The 19773-nt window shown below is 37.4% G+C and overlaps 1 protein-coding gene across 1 annotated transcript; it reads right to left on the bottom strand.

Annotated features, from left to right (window-relative positions):
- Window positions 1–1452: 1452 nt before the first annotated feature.
- Window positions 1453–2098, bottom strand: LOC116746933 (coiled-coil domain-containing protein 169-like). The gene is given in 2 exon segments (XM_032618680.1): window positions 1453–1839; window positions 1841–2098. Coding segments are annotated over 2 exon segments (645 nt in total).
- Window positions 2099–19773: the final 17675 nt, after the last annotated feature.

Below are 19773 nucleotides of genomic sequence, written 5' to 3'. Positions count from 1 at the left end.
AAATTGATACATTTTCTAAATGCCTTAAAAGAACCTTTCTCCTACCCTCATTCAATGTCCATTTCTAGACTTGACTTGAGTATCGTGAACACTTACAAAGTTTGCTCCAAAAAACTAGGCCATCACTGTGAATGAATAAACATCACAAAATGACTTAAATCACCATGTACTAAGTGGCAGGTCCTTGTAGTAGTTGAATAAGTATTGGTTTTCTAGAATGGTAAGAGGCCTGAGAAGTTGCATAGTTTGCCTCATTTATCTTACAGGTGTGGAAAATAAAGATGAGGTGAAGAGACTTTCCCAAGTTCTCATAAATTTACAGCAGAGAGGGACTATAACCAAGCTGATTCCTGATTGGAGGCTATTTCTGCAATACCATGATGCTTTAAGTCAAAGTTTAAAATGCATTCGATTTGCCCCTTTGTTTAAACCTTTAAAAAAATGAGCATGATATAGCCTAAAATAGCAAGCAGTTTTGATGAACTCACATTTTTAGCTATCAGCCAACTAGAAACCAAATATAATAGCAATGTTAATATCAGAGTAGATAATGGATATATTATTAAAAGCAAGTGTAATGATGACAGCCTTCCTGTTTCCTAGGCTATTTTAAGAATCATAAGTTCTCTAAGTGCCCATCATCGGATGAATGGATAAAGAAGATGTGGCACATATATACAATGGAATATTACTCAGCCATAAAAAGAAACGAAATTGAGCTATTTGTAATGAAGTGAATGGACCTAGAGTCTGTCATACAGAGTGAAGTAAGTCAGAAAGAGAAAGACAAATACCATATGCTGACACATATATATGGAATTTAAGTGAAAAAAAATGTCATGAAGAACCTAGGGGTAAGACAGGAATAAAGACACAGACCTACTAGAGAACGGACTTGAGGATATGGTGGGGGGAGGGTAAGCTGTGACAAAGCGAGAGAGAGGCATGGACATATATACACTACCAAACGTAAGGTAGATAGCTAGTGGGAAGCAGCCGCATAGCACAGGGAGATCAGCTCGGTGCTTTGTGACCTCCTGGAGGGATGGGATATGGAGGGTGGGAGGGAGGGAGACGCAAGAGGGAAGAGATATGGGAACATATGTATATGTATAACAGATTCACTTTGTCATAAAGCAGAAACTAACACACCATTGTAAAGCAATTATACCCCAATAAAGATGTTAAAAAAAAAGAATCATTAAGTTCTGCTAGTACATATTTTAGGGTCACTAAAATTACTTTCTAAAATAATTTTTGAAACTAGACTAAATTACTAAGAAAATTACTTTCAGGTGACAAAGGAACACACTTCTGGAAGAGGAGCTAAAGAGGTTTAATAGCTCTTTCTTATCTATCTCATCACCTGAAAAATGTGTCGAGCAGTAACTTCACAATTTGAATATTACAAATGAAAAAGGGAAAGAAATAGAAATCCACCCAGTTCTGGAATTATGGATTGAGTTTTGGAAGATGATTTGATCCTGTAATCTTTTTTGCTGGTTCTCTCTTGGCATTTACCATTTTCTGATTAGCTGGATTATATCTTTCTGTTTTCACTGGATTCTCTTTCATTCTATGCAGTTGATTCATTGGTTGTCTTTTAGAAACTTGGTGTGAGCCAGAGACCTGAGACATTTTAGCTAGGTATATACGACGTTCATCATTGATCTTGTGGTAAGCCTTTGATTCTCGTTCCGGTCTAAGTACATAGTCTTTCACTTGATTTTCAAGGCTCCTGTTTTCTTTTGCGAGCTGTTTAAGTAATGTACTTAAGGATTCCACTGGCATCCGCTCATAGACACGAATAGAAGATAGTCTATGTGAAGGATTTCCACGGAATTTTTTCCATTTTCTCTCTGAGACTAACAACTTGCTTTTCTAGTTGATCATTCTGTTCAAGTTGTGTCTCATAACAGGTTTTCCACTCACTGCCTTTGTTGTCAGTACTGAGTTTGGCTTCCAGTTCCACTACCTTTTGTCTTATTTCAAGTATTGAGATTTGTACTAAGTCTTTCATATGGATTTCTTCCAATAACTCCAGTTTAAGGAGGTCAGTGCTCATGCCTTAGAAGGTGTCACTTCTTTTATCCCCCATAGTGTCAGGTCAGAGATCTCCCACATCCTTCCCCTCAGCATAGCTTAGAGCAGAAGACCTAAAGGGACATCCAGAAGCTGGGGATGAGAAAGTGTTGTCATGAGCTGTTGGTATGGTGAACTGACTCTTAGAATTCTTGGTTGAGCTTCTTTCCCCCAGCACTTTGAATATGTCATAATACTGACTTCTTGTCTCCACTGTTTCTGATGAGAAGTCAGATGTTAATTTTATTGTGGTTCCTTTGTATATGTCACATAATTTTCTTCTCACTATTTTCAAGTTTCTCTCTTTGGCTTTGGCTTTCAACAGTTTGACTGTGATCTCTCTAGCTGTGAATATCTTTGAGTTTGTGCTATTTAGAATTCATTGAGCTTCTTGGATGTGTAGATTAATCTTTTTTTAAATGAAATTTGAGAAGTTTTTACCCACTATTTCTTCAAATACTTTTTATGTCCCTTTTTTCTCCACTTCTCTTCTGGAACTCCCATTATGCATACGTGGTGTGTTTGATGGTGTCTCACTTGTCTGTGAGGTTCTTCAGTTTTCTTCGTTCTTTTTACGTTCTGTTCCTTAGACTAGATAATCTCTATTGATCTACCTTTTTTTAATTTTAATTTTTAATTGAAGTATAGTTGATTTACAATGTTTCAGATGATCTACTTTCTATTATCAACTCAAATCTGCTGTTGAGCCCCTTGAGTGAATTGTTCATTTCAGTTGTTGTACCTTTTAATTCCAGAATTTTCATTCATTTCTTTTTTATAATTTGTATGTCTTTATTTATATTCTCTATGTGAAGAGTCATTGTCATCATATATTCCTTTAATTCTTCAAACGTGGCTTCTTTTAGTTCTTTGAACATATTTATAATAGCTTATTTGAAGTCTTTATGTATTAAATCTATCACCTAGACCCTCCCAGAGACAATTTATATAAGCTGATTTTTTTTTTCTGTGTATGGGCTGCGCCTTGTTTCTTAATTTTAATTTTTTATTTTTGTTTAGTGATGTGCTTGGACTAATTATGTAGTGTCTATTTCCCCTGTAGAGTGTGAGAACTGGAATCTCTGCTCAGTTGTTTTTTTAAAATTCTTTTTAAAAAACTTTTTATTTTATATTGGAGTATAGCTGATTAACGATGTTGTGATAGTTTTAGGAACACAGCAAAGGGACTCAGCCATACATATACATGTATCCATTCTCTCCCAAACTCCCCTCCCATCCAGGCTGCCACATAACATTGAGCAGAGTTCCCTGTAGGAAAAGGAACAGTAGGTCCTTGTTGGTTATCCATTTTATTTTTTTTTGACAAAATAATACATTTATTACCTATGATCGGCAGATATATTGCTCATTTATTCTCTCCATGTTTAAAAAGAATTTCAAAATAACAAAATAATTATATATACCATACAATTCAGGGTAAGGTTGGGCTCAGGGGACCACTTCATTGTTCACAGGGTGGACAGAAACCTCTGTCTCCAAACATTTTTTGAGCTAGTTTAACTTTCAGCTCTGAGTCTGGTCCCAGTCTTGAAATCACAGAAGGTTAAGGCCTGGAATTTTCTCAGCCATAGGGATGAGGTTCTAGTTCAGACAGGAGGAAAGGGCTTCCTGGAAGGGACCAATAAAGCCTCTGAGGCAGAAACATGAGGAGGCAAGAGCAGAGGGCACTGGGGCTGAACCAGAGGGGCCTGGCATGGGGGGAGGGGGAGGAGCCCACTCCTGATCCAGCATTTCCTTGTGCTCACCCCTGCGTCTCCACTCAGTAGAACAGGGGCTGCCTTAGAGCACCAGCAACTGGTAAATCTGATGGAGGAACTTTCTCCTTGTAGCTTCCAGAACCTGAAGACAGGACCCAGTAGGAACTTTGACTGGATTCATGAGATCCCAGGATGCCAGGGAGTTACATACCCTTGATTATTGAGATGGCCCTGCCAATGCGCCCAGTTCCTGGAAGGCATGGTCAGGTAGTTTTGAGAAATATTGTATGATATCCCTTATATGCGGAATCTAAAAAGAAATGATACACATGAACTTATTTGCAAAACAGAAACAGACTCACAGACTTAGAGAATGAACTTCCTCTTTCTCTGACTTATTTCACTCAGTATGACAATCTCTAGGTCCATCCATGTTGCTGCAAATGGCATTTTTTCATTCTTTTTTATGTCTGAGTAATATTCCATTGTATATAGGTACCACATCTTCTTTATCCATTCCTCTGTCAATGGACATTTAGGTTACTTCCATGTCTTGGCTATTGTAAACAGTGCTGCAATGAACATTGGGGTGCATGTATCTTTTCAAATTATGTTTTTCTCCAGATATATGCCCAGGAGTGGGATTGCAGGGTCATATAGTAGCTCTATCTTTAGTTTTTTAAGGAACCTCCATACTGTTCTCCATAGTTACCGTACCAATTTACATTCCCACCAACAGTGTAGAAGGGTTTCCTTCTCTCCACACCCTCTCCAGCATTTATCATTTGTGGATTTTTTGATTATGGCCATTCTGACCGGTGTGAGGTGATACCTCATTGTAGTTTTGATTTGCATTTCTCTAATAATTAGCACTGTTGAACGTCTTTTCATGTGCCTCTTGGCCATCTGTATGTCTTCTTTGGAGAAATGTCTATTTAGGTCTTCTTCCCATTCTTTGATTGGGTTGTTTATTTTGATGATATTAAGCCTCATGAGCTGTTTGTAAGTTTTGGAGACTAACCCCTTGTCAGTCACATCATTTGCAAATTATTTTCTCCCAATTTGTGGGTTGTCTTTTTGTTTTATTTATGGTTTCCTTTGCTGTGCAAAAGCTTTTGAGTTTAATTAGGTCCCATTTGTTTAATTTTGTTTTTATTTTCATTATTCTGGGAGACGGATCAAAAAAGATATTGCTGTGATTTATGTCAGAGAGTGTTCTGCCTATGTTTTCCTCTAGGAGTTTTATAGTATCGGGTCTCACATTTAGGTCTTTAATCCATTTTGATCTTATTTTTGTGCATGGTGTTAAAGAATGATCTTGCCCTTATTTTTTCTTTCTTTTATCCCTCATTCTCATTTTTAAGCCTAGCTACCTAGAATTAACCCTTGGGTCATCATAGTTTAGTGGTCAGCCAGTTATTGGTCCAAGATTTTGATTAAACACTTTAGCCAGTAAGGCTTTCCATCCTTTTTCCTAGGGAATCTATTTATGTGTTGGTACACTCATTCTAAGTTCAGGCAGTTAAAAAATCTCTGATTTTCACTTTCTGCTTATACACAGCCTCAAAGTCAGCCATGAGTGAATAGATAACTGGGGCCATCTCTGGTCTCCCCTGAGCATGTGTGCAGCCCTGTGTGTGTATTGATACATAACCTTCCAGATCCGCTGGAATAAATGAGGGCTTATCAAAGCACCTTATGGTTGGTCTCATTTTCCAGATCTCCTTTTAAATTTTCGGACTGGTCTGTTGCTTGCTCTAACCAGTATCATAGCCTTAGGCAGCTGTGACACTGACCTTCCCTGATTATTTTCCCCTAAGATCATCATTGGGCATGAGGCTTTTCTGTAGAGCTTCAGATTGGGTCAGCCCTTTCAGCTACCATGAGACTGCCAGTTCTCTGGTCCTCAAGGTCACTGCACCTTGGAAGTAGGGACATGGGAGCAGCCCCAAGTCAAGATACTACAGGTCCTGCTGTTCTTGCTGCCGTTCAGCAGCTTTTCTTGTACAAACACTTTTCAATGTGTTGTATGCTTTTCGTTAATTTCCAGGGTTCTGAAATGGTTGATTTTGACAATTTGTCCAGTTTTATCATTATTTTGGGGTGAGAGGATTTGGAAAGGTCCTCACTGGGCCATTCTGGAAGTCCCACGATGTCTAGTCATTTTTTAAAACAACTTTTGGAGGTGTAATTCATAAGCCATACATTCCACTCATTTAAACTGTACAATTCAATATTTTTAGTATATTCATAAGATTTTTCAATCATCACCACAATCTAATTTTAGAACACACCTAGTAATTTTTGATTGGATACCAAACATTGTGCATTTTACCTCGTTGAGTGCTATATATTTTTGTATTCTTATAAATATTCTTAAATTATGTTTTGGGATACAGTTAAATTACTTGGACACAGGTTGATCCTTTTGGGTCTTGCATTTAGGATTTGTTATGTGGGACCAGAGTAGTGCTTAGTCTAGTGCTAATTATTCCCCACTATGAAGCAAGACCCTTCTGTGTACTCTACCCAATGATCCATGAATCTCGAGCTCTTCAATCTAGCTGGTGAGAACAGGCAACTTTCCTGGTCTTGTTAGAGTGCCAGCCACTGTTACCTCTAATCCTTTTGGATGGTTCTTTCCCCAGCCTTAGGTAGTTTCCTCATACACATGTGCTGGTCCATCTGGTCAGTACTCAGATGGATCCTTGAGGAGGACCCTCTGAAGATTTCTGAAATTCTTTTTCTATGCAGTTTTCTTCTCTCTGGTCCTCTATTCTGACAACTTTAGCCACCATATTGTCTCTAGACTCTCAGCTCCATCTCAACTTTGGGAGTCTGCTGCCATCAACCTGGCTGCCTCCTTCATGTGCCACAACCTAGAATCTCTCTCCAGGCAGTAAGATGGACAAATTGTAAGGCTACCCTCATTTGTTCCCCACCTATCAGAGATCATTGTACTTTGTTATCTGATGTCCAGTGTCTTGACAACCATTTCATATATATTGTCTAGTTTCTTTGGTTGTTTCAGATGGGAGGGTAAATCCGGTATCTGTTAATCTTTCCTGTCTAGAAGCAGAAACAATCATTTGGGGGATTTTCTAGGTATCTTATTACTGATTTCTAATTTAATTACTTTGTTGTTAGAGAATATACACTCTGTAAGATTTTAAGTCTTTTAAATTTATTGACAAATTTTATGGCCCAGCATATAGTCTATCTTGGTTAATGTTCCATGTGTTCTAGAGAAGAGTATGCATTCTGCAGGTGCTGGGTATAGCATTCTAGAAATATAAATCAGTTAGGTCAAATTAGTTGATAATGTTCAAATCTTCCATAGCTTTACTGATTTTTTGTATACTTGTATCAATACCCATGGAGGGATATTAAAATCTTCGCCTGTGATTATGGATTTGTCTATCTTCATAATTCTGTCAATTTTTGCTCATGTATTTTAAAGCTCTGTTATTAACTTCATTCATATTTTGGATTGTTATGTCTTCTTGTTGAATTGACTCTTTTGTCATTATGAAATGACACTCATTATTTCTGATCTCTGGTAATACTTGTCTTGAAGTGCATTGTGCCTTGCCTTATATTAATGGAGGTGTACCATCTTTGTTTTTTTGTTTTTAATAAATTTATTTATTTATTTACTTTTGGCTGCGTTGGGTCTTCGTTGCTGCATTCCGTCTTTCTCTAGTTGTGGTGAGTGAGGGCTACTCTTCGTTGCGGTGCACAAGCTTATTGCAGTGGCTTCTCTTGTTGCAGAGCATGGGCTTTAGGCACATGGGCTTCAGTAGTTGTGGCGTGTGGGCTCAGTAGCTGTGGCACGCGGGCTCTAGAGCTCAGGCTCAGTAGATGTGGCACACGGGCTTAGTTGCCCCACGGCATGTGGGATCTTCCCGGACCAGGACTCGAACCTGTGTCCCCTGCATTGGCAGGCGGATTCTTAACCACTGCACCACCAGGGAAGTTCCCCATCTTTGTCATACATAGTGTTTGCATGGGGTATTTTTTTCCATCATTTTACTTTCAACCTGTCTTCCTTTCTATTTAAAGTATATTTCTTGTAAGCGTCATATAGTTGGGTCATACTTTTTTCAGATACAGTCTGACAATCTTTGCCTTTTAATTGGTATTTATAGTTAATATAATTATTGATATAGTTGACTTTTAGACTAGCATCCTGTTCTTTGTTTTCTATTTATCCCCTCTGTTTTTATTTCTTTTTTCCTCCTTTCTTATCTTCTTTTGGATTGATTAATATATTTTAGTATTCCATTATACTTGGCTTTAGCTATAGCTAGTAATATAATATAATATATATAATATAAATATTTGGCTTTAGCTATAACTCTTTGTATAACTTTTTTAGTGGTTCCTGTAGGGATTATAATAGGTATCCTTAATTTATCACAGATTACCTGAATTAAACTTGTACAATTGCACATATTATATAACAATATTACAACTACATAAGTCTATTTTCACTTCTTCTTGTCCTTTGTGTTACTGTTGTCATATATCTGACTTCTTCCTGTATTATAAACCTCACAATTCATGGTTTTTTTTTTGCTTTAAACAATTAGTTGGCTTTTAAAGAATTAAGGAAAGAAAAATAGATTTTTAAAATATTTACTTTACATATTTTCATTTTCAGTAGTCTTTCTTTCTGAATATCTAAATTTCTATCTGGTATTATTTCTTTTCCACTTGAAGAACTCGCTTTAGCATTTCTCACAGTATGGGTCTGTTTCTGATGAATTCTCTCACCTATCTTTAATCTGAAAATGTCTTTAACCTTTCTTTTCCTTCTATTGGACATATCTTGCACCTCTCTTCATATATGTCTGCCCACTTTTTTATTCCAGTTGTTGCTGAGGCATCCAGCTCTGTACAGGTGTAAAATGACAGTTCACCTCATCTGGAGTACTTATTTTTTGCTTTTGGTTCTGGGGTTACTCTGGGGCCACATTTTGGGATGCTTGCTAGAATTCACTTAGCTGTTATGATGCATATGTAATTTGGAAGTGGAAGGGTATTAACTCCCCATAGGACAACTCTCTCCCTTGAAGGTGAGTCTGTGGGTAAATTCTTCCCTCTTCTGTTCCTTCCATGGACAATTCTGTTATGTTCCACATGTTTCCTCACAGGTTCCCTGGTGAGATCGAACCCCACTTGGCCATGGTGGTGATCAGATTGGTAACCTCATACCCTTGGGTTAGCTTTCCCTTCTTCCCTTTTCCATCCATCCAAGTCCCCCACTCCTATTCCTTGATATCACTTTCCAAAATAAACTATCTGCATTCAAAGTCTTAAGTGAGGTTCTTTTGTGGGGAACTGTGGCTAAAACACTGCTTTTCTAGTATTTGCCTTTCATGTTTTAAATTTCCTCACTCTTTGAAGAGGATCCCATAAATTTTTGTATGACTTACCTTTTCATTATTGTTTATTTCTCCTTTGATCCCTGAGTTATTTGGAAATGTATTATATAATCTTCAAATAAAGATTTTCCTATATTTTTGTTATTGATTCCTAGCTTAATTCTACTGTGGTCAGACAAAATACTCTGTATGATTTCAGTCCTTTGAAATTAAAAAAAATATTTATTTTCTCTATTATTATTATTTTTTGGCTGCATCGGGTCTTAGTTGTGGCACGTGGGGTCTTCATCGAGGCGTGTGGGATCTTCTGTTGTGGTGCAGGCTCTTCATTGTGGCACGCAGGCTCTTCGTTTTGGCGCACAGGCTTCTCTCTAGTTGTGGCGTGCGGGTTTTCTCTCTTTAGTTGTGGTGCGCAGGCTCCAGAGCGCGTGGGCTCTGTAGTTTGCTGCATGCACGCTCTCTCGTTGAGGCGCTCAAGCTTAGTTGCCCCATGGCATGTGGGATCTTAGTTCCCTGACCAGGGATTGAACCCACGTCCCCTAAATTGCAAGGCGAATTCTTTACCACTAGACCACCAGGGAAGTCCCTGAAATTTGTTAAGACTTGCTTTATGGCCCATAGTATGGTCAATTTTGATGAATGTTTCATTTACACTTGAATAGAATACGTATTCTTTAGTTGTTGGGTATAGTGTTTTGTATTTGTCAGGTCAAGTTGGTTGATCATGTTCAACTCTTCTGTATGCTTAATGGTTTTTTATCTGCATTTTCTGCCAATTACTGGGGGAGATATGTGTGAATCTCCCAATTTGATTGTGAATTTAAAAAATTTCTTCTCTTAGTTCTGTCACTTTTTATATATTTTCTGACTGTGTTATTAGGTATATACAAGTTTAAGATTGTTATCATTTCCTGTTGAATCAAATCTTTTGTCATTATGAAAAGACCCTCTGTATTTCTATAATGCCAGTTCCTTTAAAGTCTATTCTGTCTGATAGTCATATAGTTATCCTGATTTACTGCTTGCATGATATGTTGTTTTGCTATTTGTTTATTTTTGACCATTTTGTATCCTGACATTTAAAATGTGTTTCCTGGGACTTCCCTGGTGGTCCAGTGTTAGACTCTATGCTTCCAGGGAGATCAGCTCGGTGCTTTGTGACCACCTAGAGGAGTGGGATAGGGAGGGTGGGAGGGAGACGCAAGAGGGAGGGGATATGGGGATATATGTATACGTATTGCTGATTCACTTTGTTATAAAGCAGAAACTAACACACCATTGTAAAGCAATTATACTCCAGTAAAGATGTTAAAAAAAAAACAACCTGATGCAGCCAAATAAATAAATATTAAAAAAAAAAGGAAAAAGACTCCGTGCTTCCACTGCAGGGGACATGGATTCGATCCCTTTTAGAGGAACTAATATCCTGCATGCCACATGGCCAAAAATACATATATAACTAAAAAATAAAAAGTGTAAACTGTGAACATCCAAACATTAAAAAATGTGTTTCTTGCAAATAAAATAAAAATAAAATAAAAGGTGTTTCTTGCAAGCAGCATGTGGTTGATTTTTTCATATAATTGGACCGTATCTTTAATTGGAATATTAATCCAATTACTATATTTAATGTAATTTTTGACACATTTAAGTTTATGTTTGCCATCCTTCTGTTTGTTTTCTATCTGTCATATCTGTTGTTTCCTTTTTTCCCTTTCTTGTCTACTTTTGGATTTATGAAGTTTGTTTTAAATAAACTTTTAATTTTGGAATAACTTTAGATTTACAGAAAAGTGGCAAAGATAATACAGAAAGTTCCCATATACTCCTCACTCAGTTTCAGAGTCCCCTAATGTTATCATTTGTTGCAATAAAAAAAATATATTATTAACTAAACTTCAGATTTTGTTTGAATTTCACTAGTTTTTCTTTTGATGTTCTTCAGGATCCTGCTTCAGGATCCAATCATCACTACCACATTAGTTGTCATGTCTTCTTTTTTTTTTTTTTTTTGCTGTACGCGGGCCTCTCACTGTTGTGGCCTCTCCCGTTGTGGAGCACAGGCTCTGCGGCCATGGCTCACGGGCCCAGCCACTCCGCGGCATGTGGGATCTTCCCGGACCAGGGCACGAACCCGTGTCCCCTGCATCGGCAGGCGGACTCTCAACCACTGTGCCACTAGGGAAGCCCATGTCAGGTCTTCTTATTCTCCTCTGATTTGTGACAGTTTCTCAGTCTTTGTGTTTCATGACCTTAACATTTTTGAGCAGAATTTGTCAGGTATTTAGTAGAATATCCTTCAATTTGGGTTTCTTTGATGTTTTCCTCATGATTAGCTTGGGATATTGGGTTTGAGAAAGAATACCACAGAGATAAAGTGCCTTTCTCATCACATCATATCAAAGGGTACATGCTATCAACATGACTTATCACTGGTCATATTAACCTTGACCAAGGTGGTGCCTTCCAGGTTACTCCACAGTAAAGACACTATTTTTTTCCCTTTCCCGTACTCTATTATTTGGAAGTGAGTCACTAAGTATGATGTGTTTTTTATTATTCTATTTTCCATCTTTTAGTTTACTAGTAACACATCCTTTTTCTAACCATTAAATATTTTTCTTCCAATTTTATTGAGATATAATTGACATATAGCACTGTATAAGTTTAAGGTGTACAGCATAATGGTTTGACTTACATGCATCATGAAAAGATTATCACAATAAATTTAGTGAACATCAATCATCTCATATAGATACAAAATTAAAGAAATAGAAAAAAAACACTTTTTTGTGTGTATGATGAGAACTCTTAGGATTTACTGTCTTAACAACTTTCCTATGTAACATACAACAGTGCTAATTATATTTACCACATTCTACATCACATCCCTAGTACTTATTTATCTTATAACTGCAAGCTTGTACCTTTTGACTGCCTTCATCCAATTCCTTCTCCCCCCCACCCCTCAACTCTGGTAACAACAAATCTGATCTCTTTTTCTATGAGTTTATGTTTGTTTGTTTTTGAAACATAATTGACCTACGACACTATGTTAGTTCCTGTTATACAACATAGTGATTCGCTATTTCTGTGCATTTCAAAATGATCACCAAGATAACTCCAGTTTTGATATGTCACCAAAGATATTACATAGTTATTGACTGTGTTCCCCACACTGTACATTTCATAACCATGACTCATTTATTTTGCAGCTGGAAGATTGTACCTCTTAATTTCCATCACCTATTTCTTTTCTCCTCCCACCCCTCTCCCCTCTGGCAAGTACCTGTTCTCTGTATCTATAACTCTGTTTCTCTTTTGTTATGTTGTTCATGTATTTTGTCTTTTAGATTTAACATATAAGTGAAATCATACAATATTTGTCTGTCTTTCTCTGTCTGACTTATTTCAATTAGCGTAATACCCTTTAGGCCCATCCATATTGTCATAAATGGCAAGATTTCATTCTTTTCTATGGCTGAGTAATATTACATTGTGGGTATATATATACCACATCTTCTTTATCCATTCATCTATTGATGAACAATTAGCTTGCTTCCATATCTTGGCTATTTTAAATAATCCGCAATGAACATAGGGGTGCATATATCTTTTCTAACTGTTTTTGTTTTCATGTGACAAATACCCAGAAGTGGAATTGCTAGGTTGTATGGTAGTTCTGTTTTTAATTTTTTGAGGAATCTCCAAACTGTCTTCTACAGTGGCTTAACCAATTTACATTCCCATCAACAGTACAGGAGGGTTCTCTTTTCTCCATGGCCTTGCCAACTTTTGTTATTTGTTGTCTTTGTGATAAAAGCCATTCTGAAAGGTATGAGGTGATAACTCATTGTGGCTTCATTTGCATTTCCCTGATGATTAGTGGTGTTGAGCATCTTTTCATATGTCTGCTGGCCATGTGTATGTCTTCTTTGGAAAAATGTCTATTCAGATCCTCTGCCCATTTTTTAATCAGGTTTCTTTTTTTTTTTGATGTTGAGATGTATGAGATTTTGTATATTTTGGATATTAACCCCTTTTTGGATATATTGTCTGAAAATATTTTCTCCCATTCAGTAGGTAGCCTTTTCTTCTTGTTGATAGTTTCCTTCACTACGCAAAAGCTTTTTAGTTTGATGTAGTTCCATTTGTTTATTTTTGCTTTTCTTCCCTTGCCTGATGAGACATATGCAAAAAAATATTGCTAAGACTGATGTCAAAGAGCTTACTGCCTGTTTATTCCTGCAAGTTTTATGGTTTCAGGTCTTACATTTAAGTCTTTAATCCATTTTGAATTTATTTTTTTGTATGATGTGAGAAAGTAGTCCAGTTTGATTCCTTAGCATGTAGTTGCCCAGTTTTCCCAACCAGCTACTGAAGAGGCTGTTTTTTCCCCATTGTATATTTTTTTTTTTTTTTTTTTTTTTGTGGTACGCAAGCCTCTCACTGTTGTAGCCTCTCCCGTTGCAGAGCACAGGCTCCAGACGCGCAGACTCAGCAGGTCCAGCTGCTCCGCGGCATGTGGGATCCTCCCGGAACGGGGCACGAACCCGTGTCCCCTGCATCGGCAGGCAGACTCTCAACCACTGCGCCACCAGGGGAGCCCCCCTATTGTATATTCTTGTCTCCTATGTTGTAGATTAGTTGCCCATATAAGTGTGGGTTCTTTTCTGGGTGCTCTATTCTGTTCCATTGATCTATGTGTCTGTTTTTGTGCCAGCACCACACTGTTGGTTTTTTTTTCCCTACATGTAGGCCTTTTATTTCTTTTTTTAAAAATTTAATTTAATTTATTTTTTTATACAGCAGGTTCTTATTAGTCATCCATTTTATACACATCAGTGTATACATGTCAATCCCAATCTTCCAATTCATCACACACACCCCACCCACCGCTTTCCCCACTTGGTGTCCATACGTTTTTTCTCTACTTCTGTATCTCTATTTCTGCCCTGCAAACCGGTTCATCTGTACCGTTTTCTAGGTTCCACATATATGCATTAATATACGATATTTGTTTTTCTCTTATTGACTTACTTGACTCTGTATGACAGTCTCTAGATGCATCCACGTCTCTACAAATGACCCAATTTCATTCCTTTTTTATGGCTGAGTAATATTCCATTGTATATATGTACCACATCTTCTTTATCCATTCCTCTGTCGATGGACACTTAGGTTGCTTCCATGTCCTGGCTATTGTAAATAGAGCTGCAATAAACATTGGGGTGCATGTGTCTTTTTGAATTATGGTTTTCTCTGGGTATATGCCCAGGAGTGGGATTGCTGGGTCATATGGTAATTCTATTTTTAGTTTTTTAAGGAACCTCCATACTGTTCTCCATAATGGCTGTATCAATTTACATTCCCACCAACAGTGCAAGAGGGTACCCTTTTCTCCACACTCTTTCTAGCATTTGTTGCTGGTAGATTTTCTGATGATGCCCATTCAAACTGGTGTGAGGTGATACCCCATTGTAGTCTTGATTTGCATTTCTCTAATAATTAGTGATGTTGAGCAGATTTTCATGTGCTTCTTGGTCATCTGTATTTCTTTGGAGAAATGTCTATTTAGGTCTTCAGCCCATTTTTGGATTGGGTTGTTTGTTTTTTTAATATTGAGCTGCATGAGCTGTTTATATATTTTGAAGATTAATCCTTTGTCCGATGCTTCGTTTGCAAATATTTCTCCCATTCTGAGGGTTGTCTTTTCATCTTGTTTATGGTTTCCTTTTCTGTGCAAAAGCTTTTAAGTTTCATTAGGTCCCATTTGTTTATTTTTGTTTTTATTTCCATTACTCTAGGAGGTGGATCAAAAAATATCTTGCTGTGATTCATGTCAAAGAGTGTTCTTCCTATGTTTTCCTCTAAGAGTTTTATAGTGCCTGGTCTTACATTTAGGTTTTTAATCCATTTTGAGTTTATTTTTGTGTATGGTGTTAGGGAGTGTTCTAATTTCATTCTTTTACATATAGCTGTCCAGTTTTCCCAGCACCACTTATAGAAGAGACAGTCTTTTCTCCATTGTATATCTTTGCCTCTTTTGTCATATATTAGTTGACCGTAGGTGCATGGGTTTATCTCTGGGCTTTCTATCCTGTTCCATTGATCTATATTTCTGTTTTTGTGCCAGTACCATATTGTCTTGATTACTGTAGCTTTGTAGTATAGTCTGAAGTCAGGGAGTCTGATTCCTCCAGCTCCGTTTTTTTCCCTCAAGACTGCTTTGGCTATTCGGGGTCTTTTGTGTCTCCATACAAATTTTAAGATTTTTTTGTTCTAGTTCTGTAAAAAATGCCATTGGTAATTTGATAGGGATTGCATTGAATCTGTAGATTGCTTTGGGTAGTATAGTCATTTTCACAGTATTGATTCTTCCAATCCAAGAACATGGTATATCTCTCCATCTGTTTGTATCATCTTTAATTTCTTTCATCAGTGTCTTATAGTTTTCTCCATACAGCTCTTTTGTCTCCCTAGGTAGGTTTATTCCTGGGTATTTTATTCTTTTTGTTGCAGTGGTAAATGGGAGTGTTTCCTTGATTTCTCTTTCAGATTTTTCATCATTAGTGTATAGGAATGCAAGAGATTTCTGTGTATTAATTTTGTATCCTGCAACTTTACCAAATTCATTGATTAGCTCTAGTAGTTTTCTGGCGGCATCTTTAGGATTCTCTATGTATAGTATCATGTCATCTGCAAACAGTGACAGTTTTACTTCTTTTCCAATTTGTATTCCTTTTATTTCTCTTTCTTCTCTGATTCCCATAGCTAGGACTTCCAAAACTATGTTGAATAATAGTGGTGAGAGTGGACATCTTTGTCTTGTTCCTGATCTTAGAGGAAATGCTTTCAGTTTTTCACCATTGAGAATAATGTTTGCTGTGGGTTTGTCATATAAGGCTTTTATTGTGTTGAAGTAGTTTCCCTCTATGCCCTCTATATGACTATTGAGATGATCATATAGTTTTTATCCTTCAGTTGTTAATATGGTGTATCATATTGATTGATTTGTGTATATTGAAGAATCCTTGCATCTCTGGGATAAATCCCACTTGATCATGGTATATGATCCTTTTAGTGTGTTGTTGGATTCTGTTTGCTAGTATTTTGTTGAGGAGTTTTGCATCTATATTCATCAGTGATATTGGTCTGTAATTTTCTTTTTTTGTAGGATCTTTGTCTGGTTTTGGTATCACGGTGATGGTGGCCTCATAGAATGAGTTTGCGAGTGTTCCTTCCTCTGCAATTTTTTGTAGGAGTTTGAGAAGGATGGGTGTTAGCTATTCTCTAAATGCTTGATAGAATTCACCTGTGAAGCCATCTGGTCCTGGACTTTTGTTTGTTGGAAGATTTTTTTTTTTTTTTTTTTTTTTTTTGCGGTACGCGGGCCTCTCACTGTTGTGGCCTCTCCCGTTGCGGAGCACAGGCTCTGGACGCACAGGCTCAGCGGCCATGGCTCATGGGCCCAGACGCTCCGCGGCATGTGGGATCTTCTCGGACCGGGGCACGAACCTGCGTCCCCTGCATCGGCAGGCGGACTCTAAACCACTGCGCCACCAGGGAAGCCCCTGTTGGAAGATTTTTAATCACAGTTTCAATTTCGTTGCTTGTGATTGGCCTGTTCATATTTTCTATTTCTTCCTGGATCAGTCTTGGAAGGTGATACCTTTCTAAGAATTTGTCCGTTTCTTCCAGGTTGTCCATTTTATTGGCATAGAGTTGCTTGTAATAGTCTCTTAGGATGCTTTGTATTTCTGCGGTGTCTGTTGTAACTTCTCCTTTTTCATTTCTAATTTTATTGATTTGAGTCCTCTCCCTCTTTTTCTTGATGAGTCTGGCTAATGGTTTATCAATTTTGTTTATCTTCTCAAAGAACCAGCTTTTAGTTTTATTGATCTTTGCTATTGTTTTCTTTGTTTCTATTTCATTTATTTCTGCTCTGATCTTGATGATTTCTTTCCTTCTGCTAACTTTGTTCTTCTTTCTCTAGTTCCTTTAGGTGTAACGTTAGATTGCTTATTTGAGATTTTTCTTGTTTCTTGATGTAGGCTTGTATAGCTATAAACTTCCTTCTTAGAACTGCTTTTGCTGCATCCCATAGGTTTTGGATCATCGTGTTTTCATTGTCATTTGTCTCTAGGTATTTTTTTATTTCCTCTGTGATTTCTTCAATGATCTCTTGGTTATTTAGTAACGTGTTGTTAGCCTCCATGTGTTTGTGTTTTTTACGTTTTTTCCCCCTGAAATTGATTTCAAGTCTCATAGCATTGTCATCAGAAAAGATGTTTGATATTATTTCAGCTTCCTTAATTTACTGAGGCTTGATTTGTGACCCAAGATATGATCTGTCCTGGAGAATGTTCCGTGCACACTTGAGAAGAAAGTATAATCTGCTGTTTTTGGATGGAATGTCCTATAAATATCAATTAAATCTCTCTGGTCTATTGTGTCATTTAAAGCTTGTGTTTCCTTATTAATTTTCTATTCGGATGATCTGTCCATTGGTGTAAGTGAGGTATTAAAGTCCCCCGCTATTATTGTGTTACTGTCGATTTCCTCTTTTAGAGCTGTTAGCAGTTGTCTTATGTATTGAGGTGCTCCTATCTTGGGTGTATATATATTTATAATTGTTATATCTTCTTCTTGGATTGATCCCTTGATCATTATGTAGTGTCCTTCCTTGTCTCTTGTAACATTTTTTATTTTAAAGTCTATTTTATCTGATATGAGTATTGCTACTCCAGCTTTCTTTTGATTTCCATTTGCATGGGATATCTTTTTCCATCCCCTCACTTGCAGTCTGTATGTGTCCTTAGGTCTGAAGTGGGTCTCTTGTAGACAGCATATATATGGGTCTTGTTTTTGTATCCATCCAGAAAGCCTGTGTCTTTTGGTTGGAGCATTTCATCCATTCATGTTTAAGATAATTATCGATATGTATGTTCCTATTACCATTTTCTTAATTGTTTTGGGTTTGTTTTTGTAGGTCCCTTTCTTCTCTTGTGTTTCCCACATAGAGAAGTTCCTTTAGCATTTGTTGTAGAGCTGGTTTGGTGGTGCTGAATTCTCTTAGCTTTTGCTTGTCTGTAAAGCTTTTGATTTCTCCATTGAATTTGAATGAGATCCTTCTGCATTCTTGACTAAAACCTACCTGCAATTAGTACTTGTATTACTGCTTAATGTAAGGACCTTTCAACACTTTAACTCACTTTATTCCCTTTTGAGTTGTTGTCATGTGCTGTTAACGTCATGAATTTTAATTCATCGTGGTTTTTTTAACCCACAAGACATTTTTTTAAAAAAAACTTTGAAACAATCTCAAACCTACAGAAAATTTTAAGTACACTACAAAAAAGGTTTTTCCCTGAACCTTTTATGTGTAAGTCACTGACATGATGCTCTATCACTTCAAAATATTTCCATGTGGGGCTTCCCTGGTGGCGCAGTGGTTGAGAGTCCGGCTGCCGATGCAGGGGGCACGGGCTCGTGCCCCGGTCCGGGAAGATCCCACATGCTGCGGAGCGGCTGGGCCCGTGAGCCATGGCCGCAGAGCCTGTGCGTCCGGAGCCTGTGCTCCACAACGGGAGAGGCCACAACAGTGAGAGGTCCGCATACAGCAAAAAAAAAAAAAAAAAAAAATTCCATGTGTATTTCCTAGAAAGCAAAGACCATTCTCTTACAAAACTAAATATAACCATCAAATAAGAAAATTAACACTGATACATCACTATTATCCAGTACTCAAATCCCATTCAAATTTTGCCAATTTTGCCAATAATATCCTTTATAGCCAAAGAATCCAATTCAGAACCAAGCATTGCATTTGGTTGGCATGTCTATTTAGTGTTCTTCAGTCTGCAACGGTTCCTCTCTCTTTCCTTGACTTCCATGACCTTGACAGTTGAGGATTATTATTTTGTAAATGTCCCAGTTATTTCATAAAATGTCCCACAACTTGTGTTTATCTCATGTTTCCTCATGATCATATTCAGTTTATAATTTTTTGGCAGGAATATCACTGAAGTGATGCTTTGATCTTTTATTACATCAAGGTGGTATCTTCCAGGCTATATACATATATATCTCCCCAGTTCCTAATCAAACTACTTATTCATTCATTCATTCATATCAGTATGGACTCATGACTTCTTACTTTATTCAATGGGTTTTAATCTAATACTATCATTATTTACTGTGATTTTCAGATTAGCCAGTGGGAGCCCTTTTAGGCTGCCTCCTGTGTCCTTTTGACATTTCCCCATCATTCTCTGAGCACTTCTTTACTTTTAGGGACAAAAATAAGTTTCACGCTGCTCATTCTTTCTGTGCCCCAGTTATAGAATTAGCTTTTTCTCCAAGAAGCCTGGTTCCTTTTTAACAGAGAATGGTATTTAGAAACCAAGATCTAGGAGCTAGGCCTTTTCATTCTTGTTAGGGTTGTTATGGACTGAATGTGTCCCTACAAAATTCATATGTTAAAGCCCTAATCCCCAATGTGATAGTATTTGGAGATGAGGCCTTTGAGAGATAATTAGGTTTAGATGAGGTCATGAGGATGGGGCCCCCATGGTGAGGTCGGT

The sequence above is a fragment of the Phocoena sinus genome, chromosome X, assembly GCF_008692025.1.
Source record: "Phocoena sinus isolate mPhoSin1 chromosome X, mPhoSin1.pri, whole genome shotgun sequence".
Taxonomy (NCBI): Eukaryota; Metazoa; Chordata; class Mammalia; order Artiodactyla; family Phocoenidae; genus Phocoena; species Phocoena sinus.
Note: the sequence above shows the minus strand (reverse complement) of the source record. Positions and strands in the feature narration are given on the sequence as shown.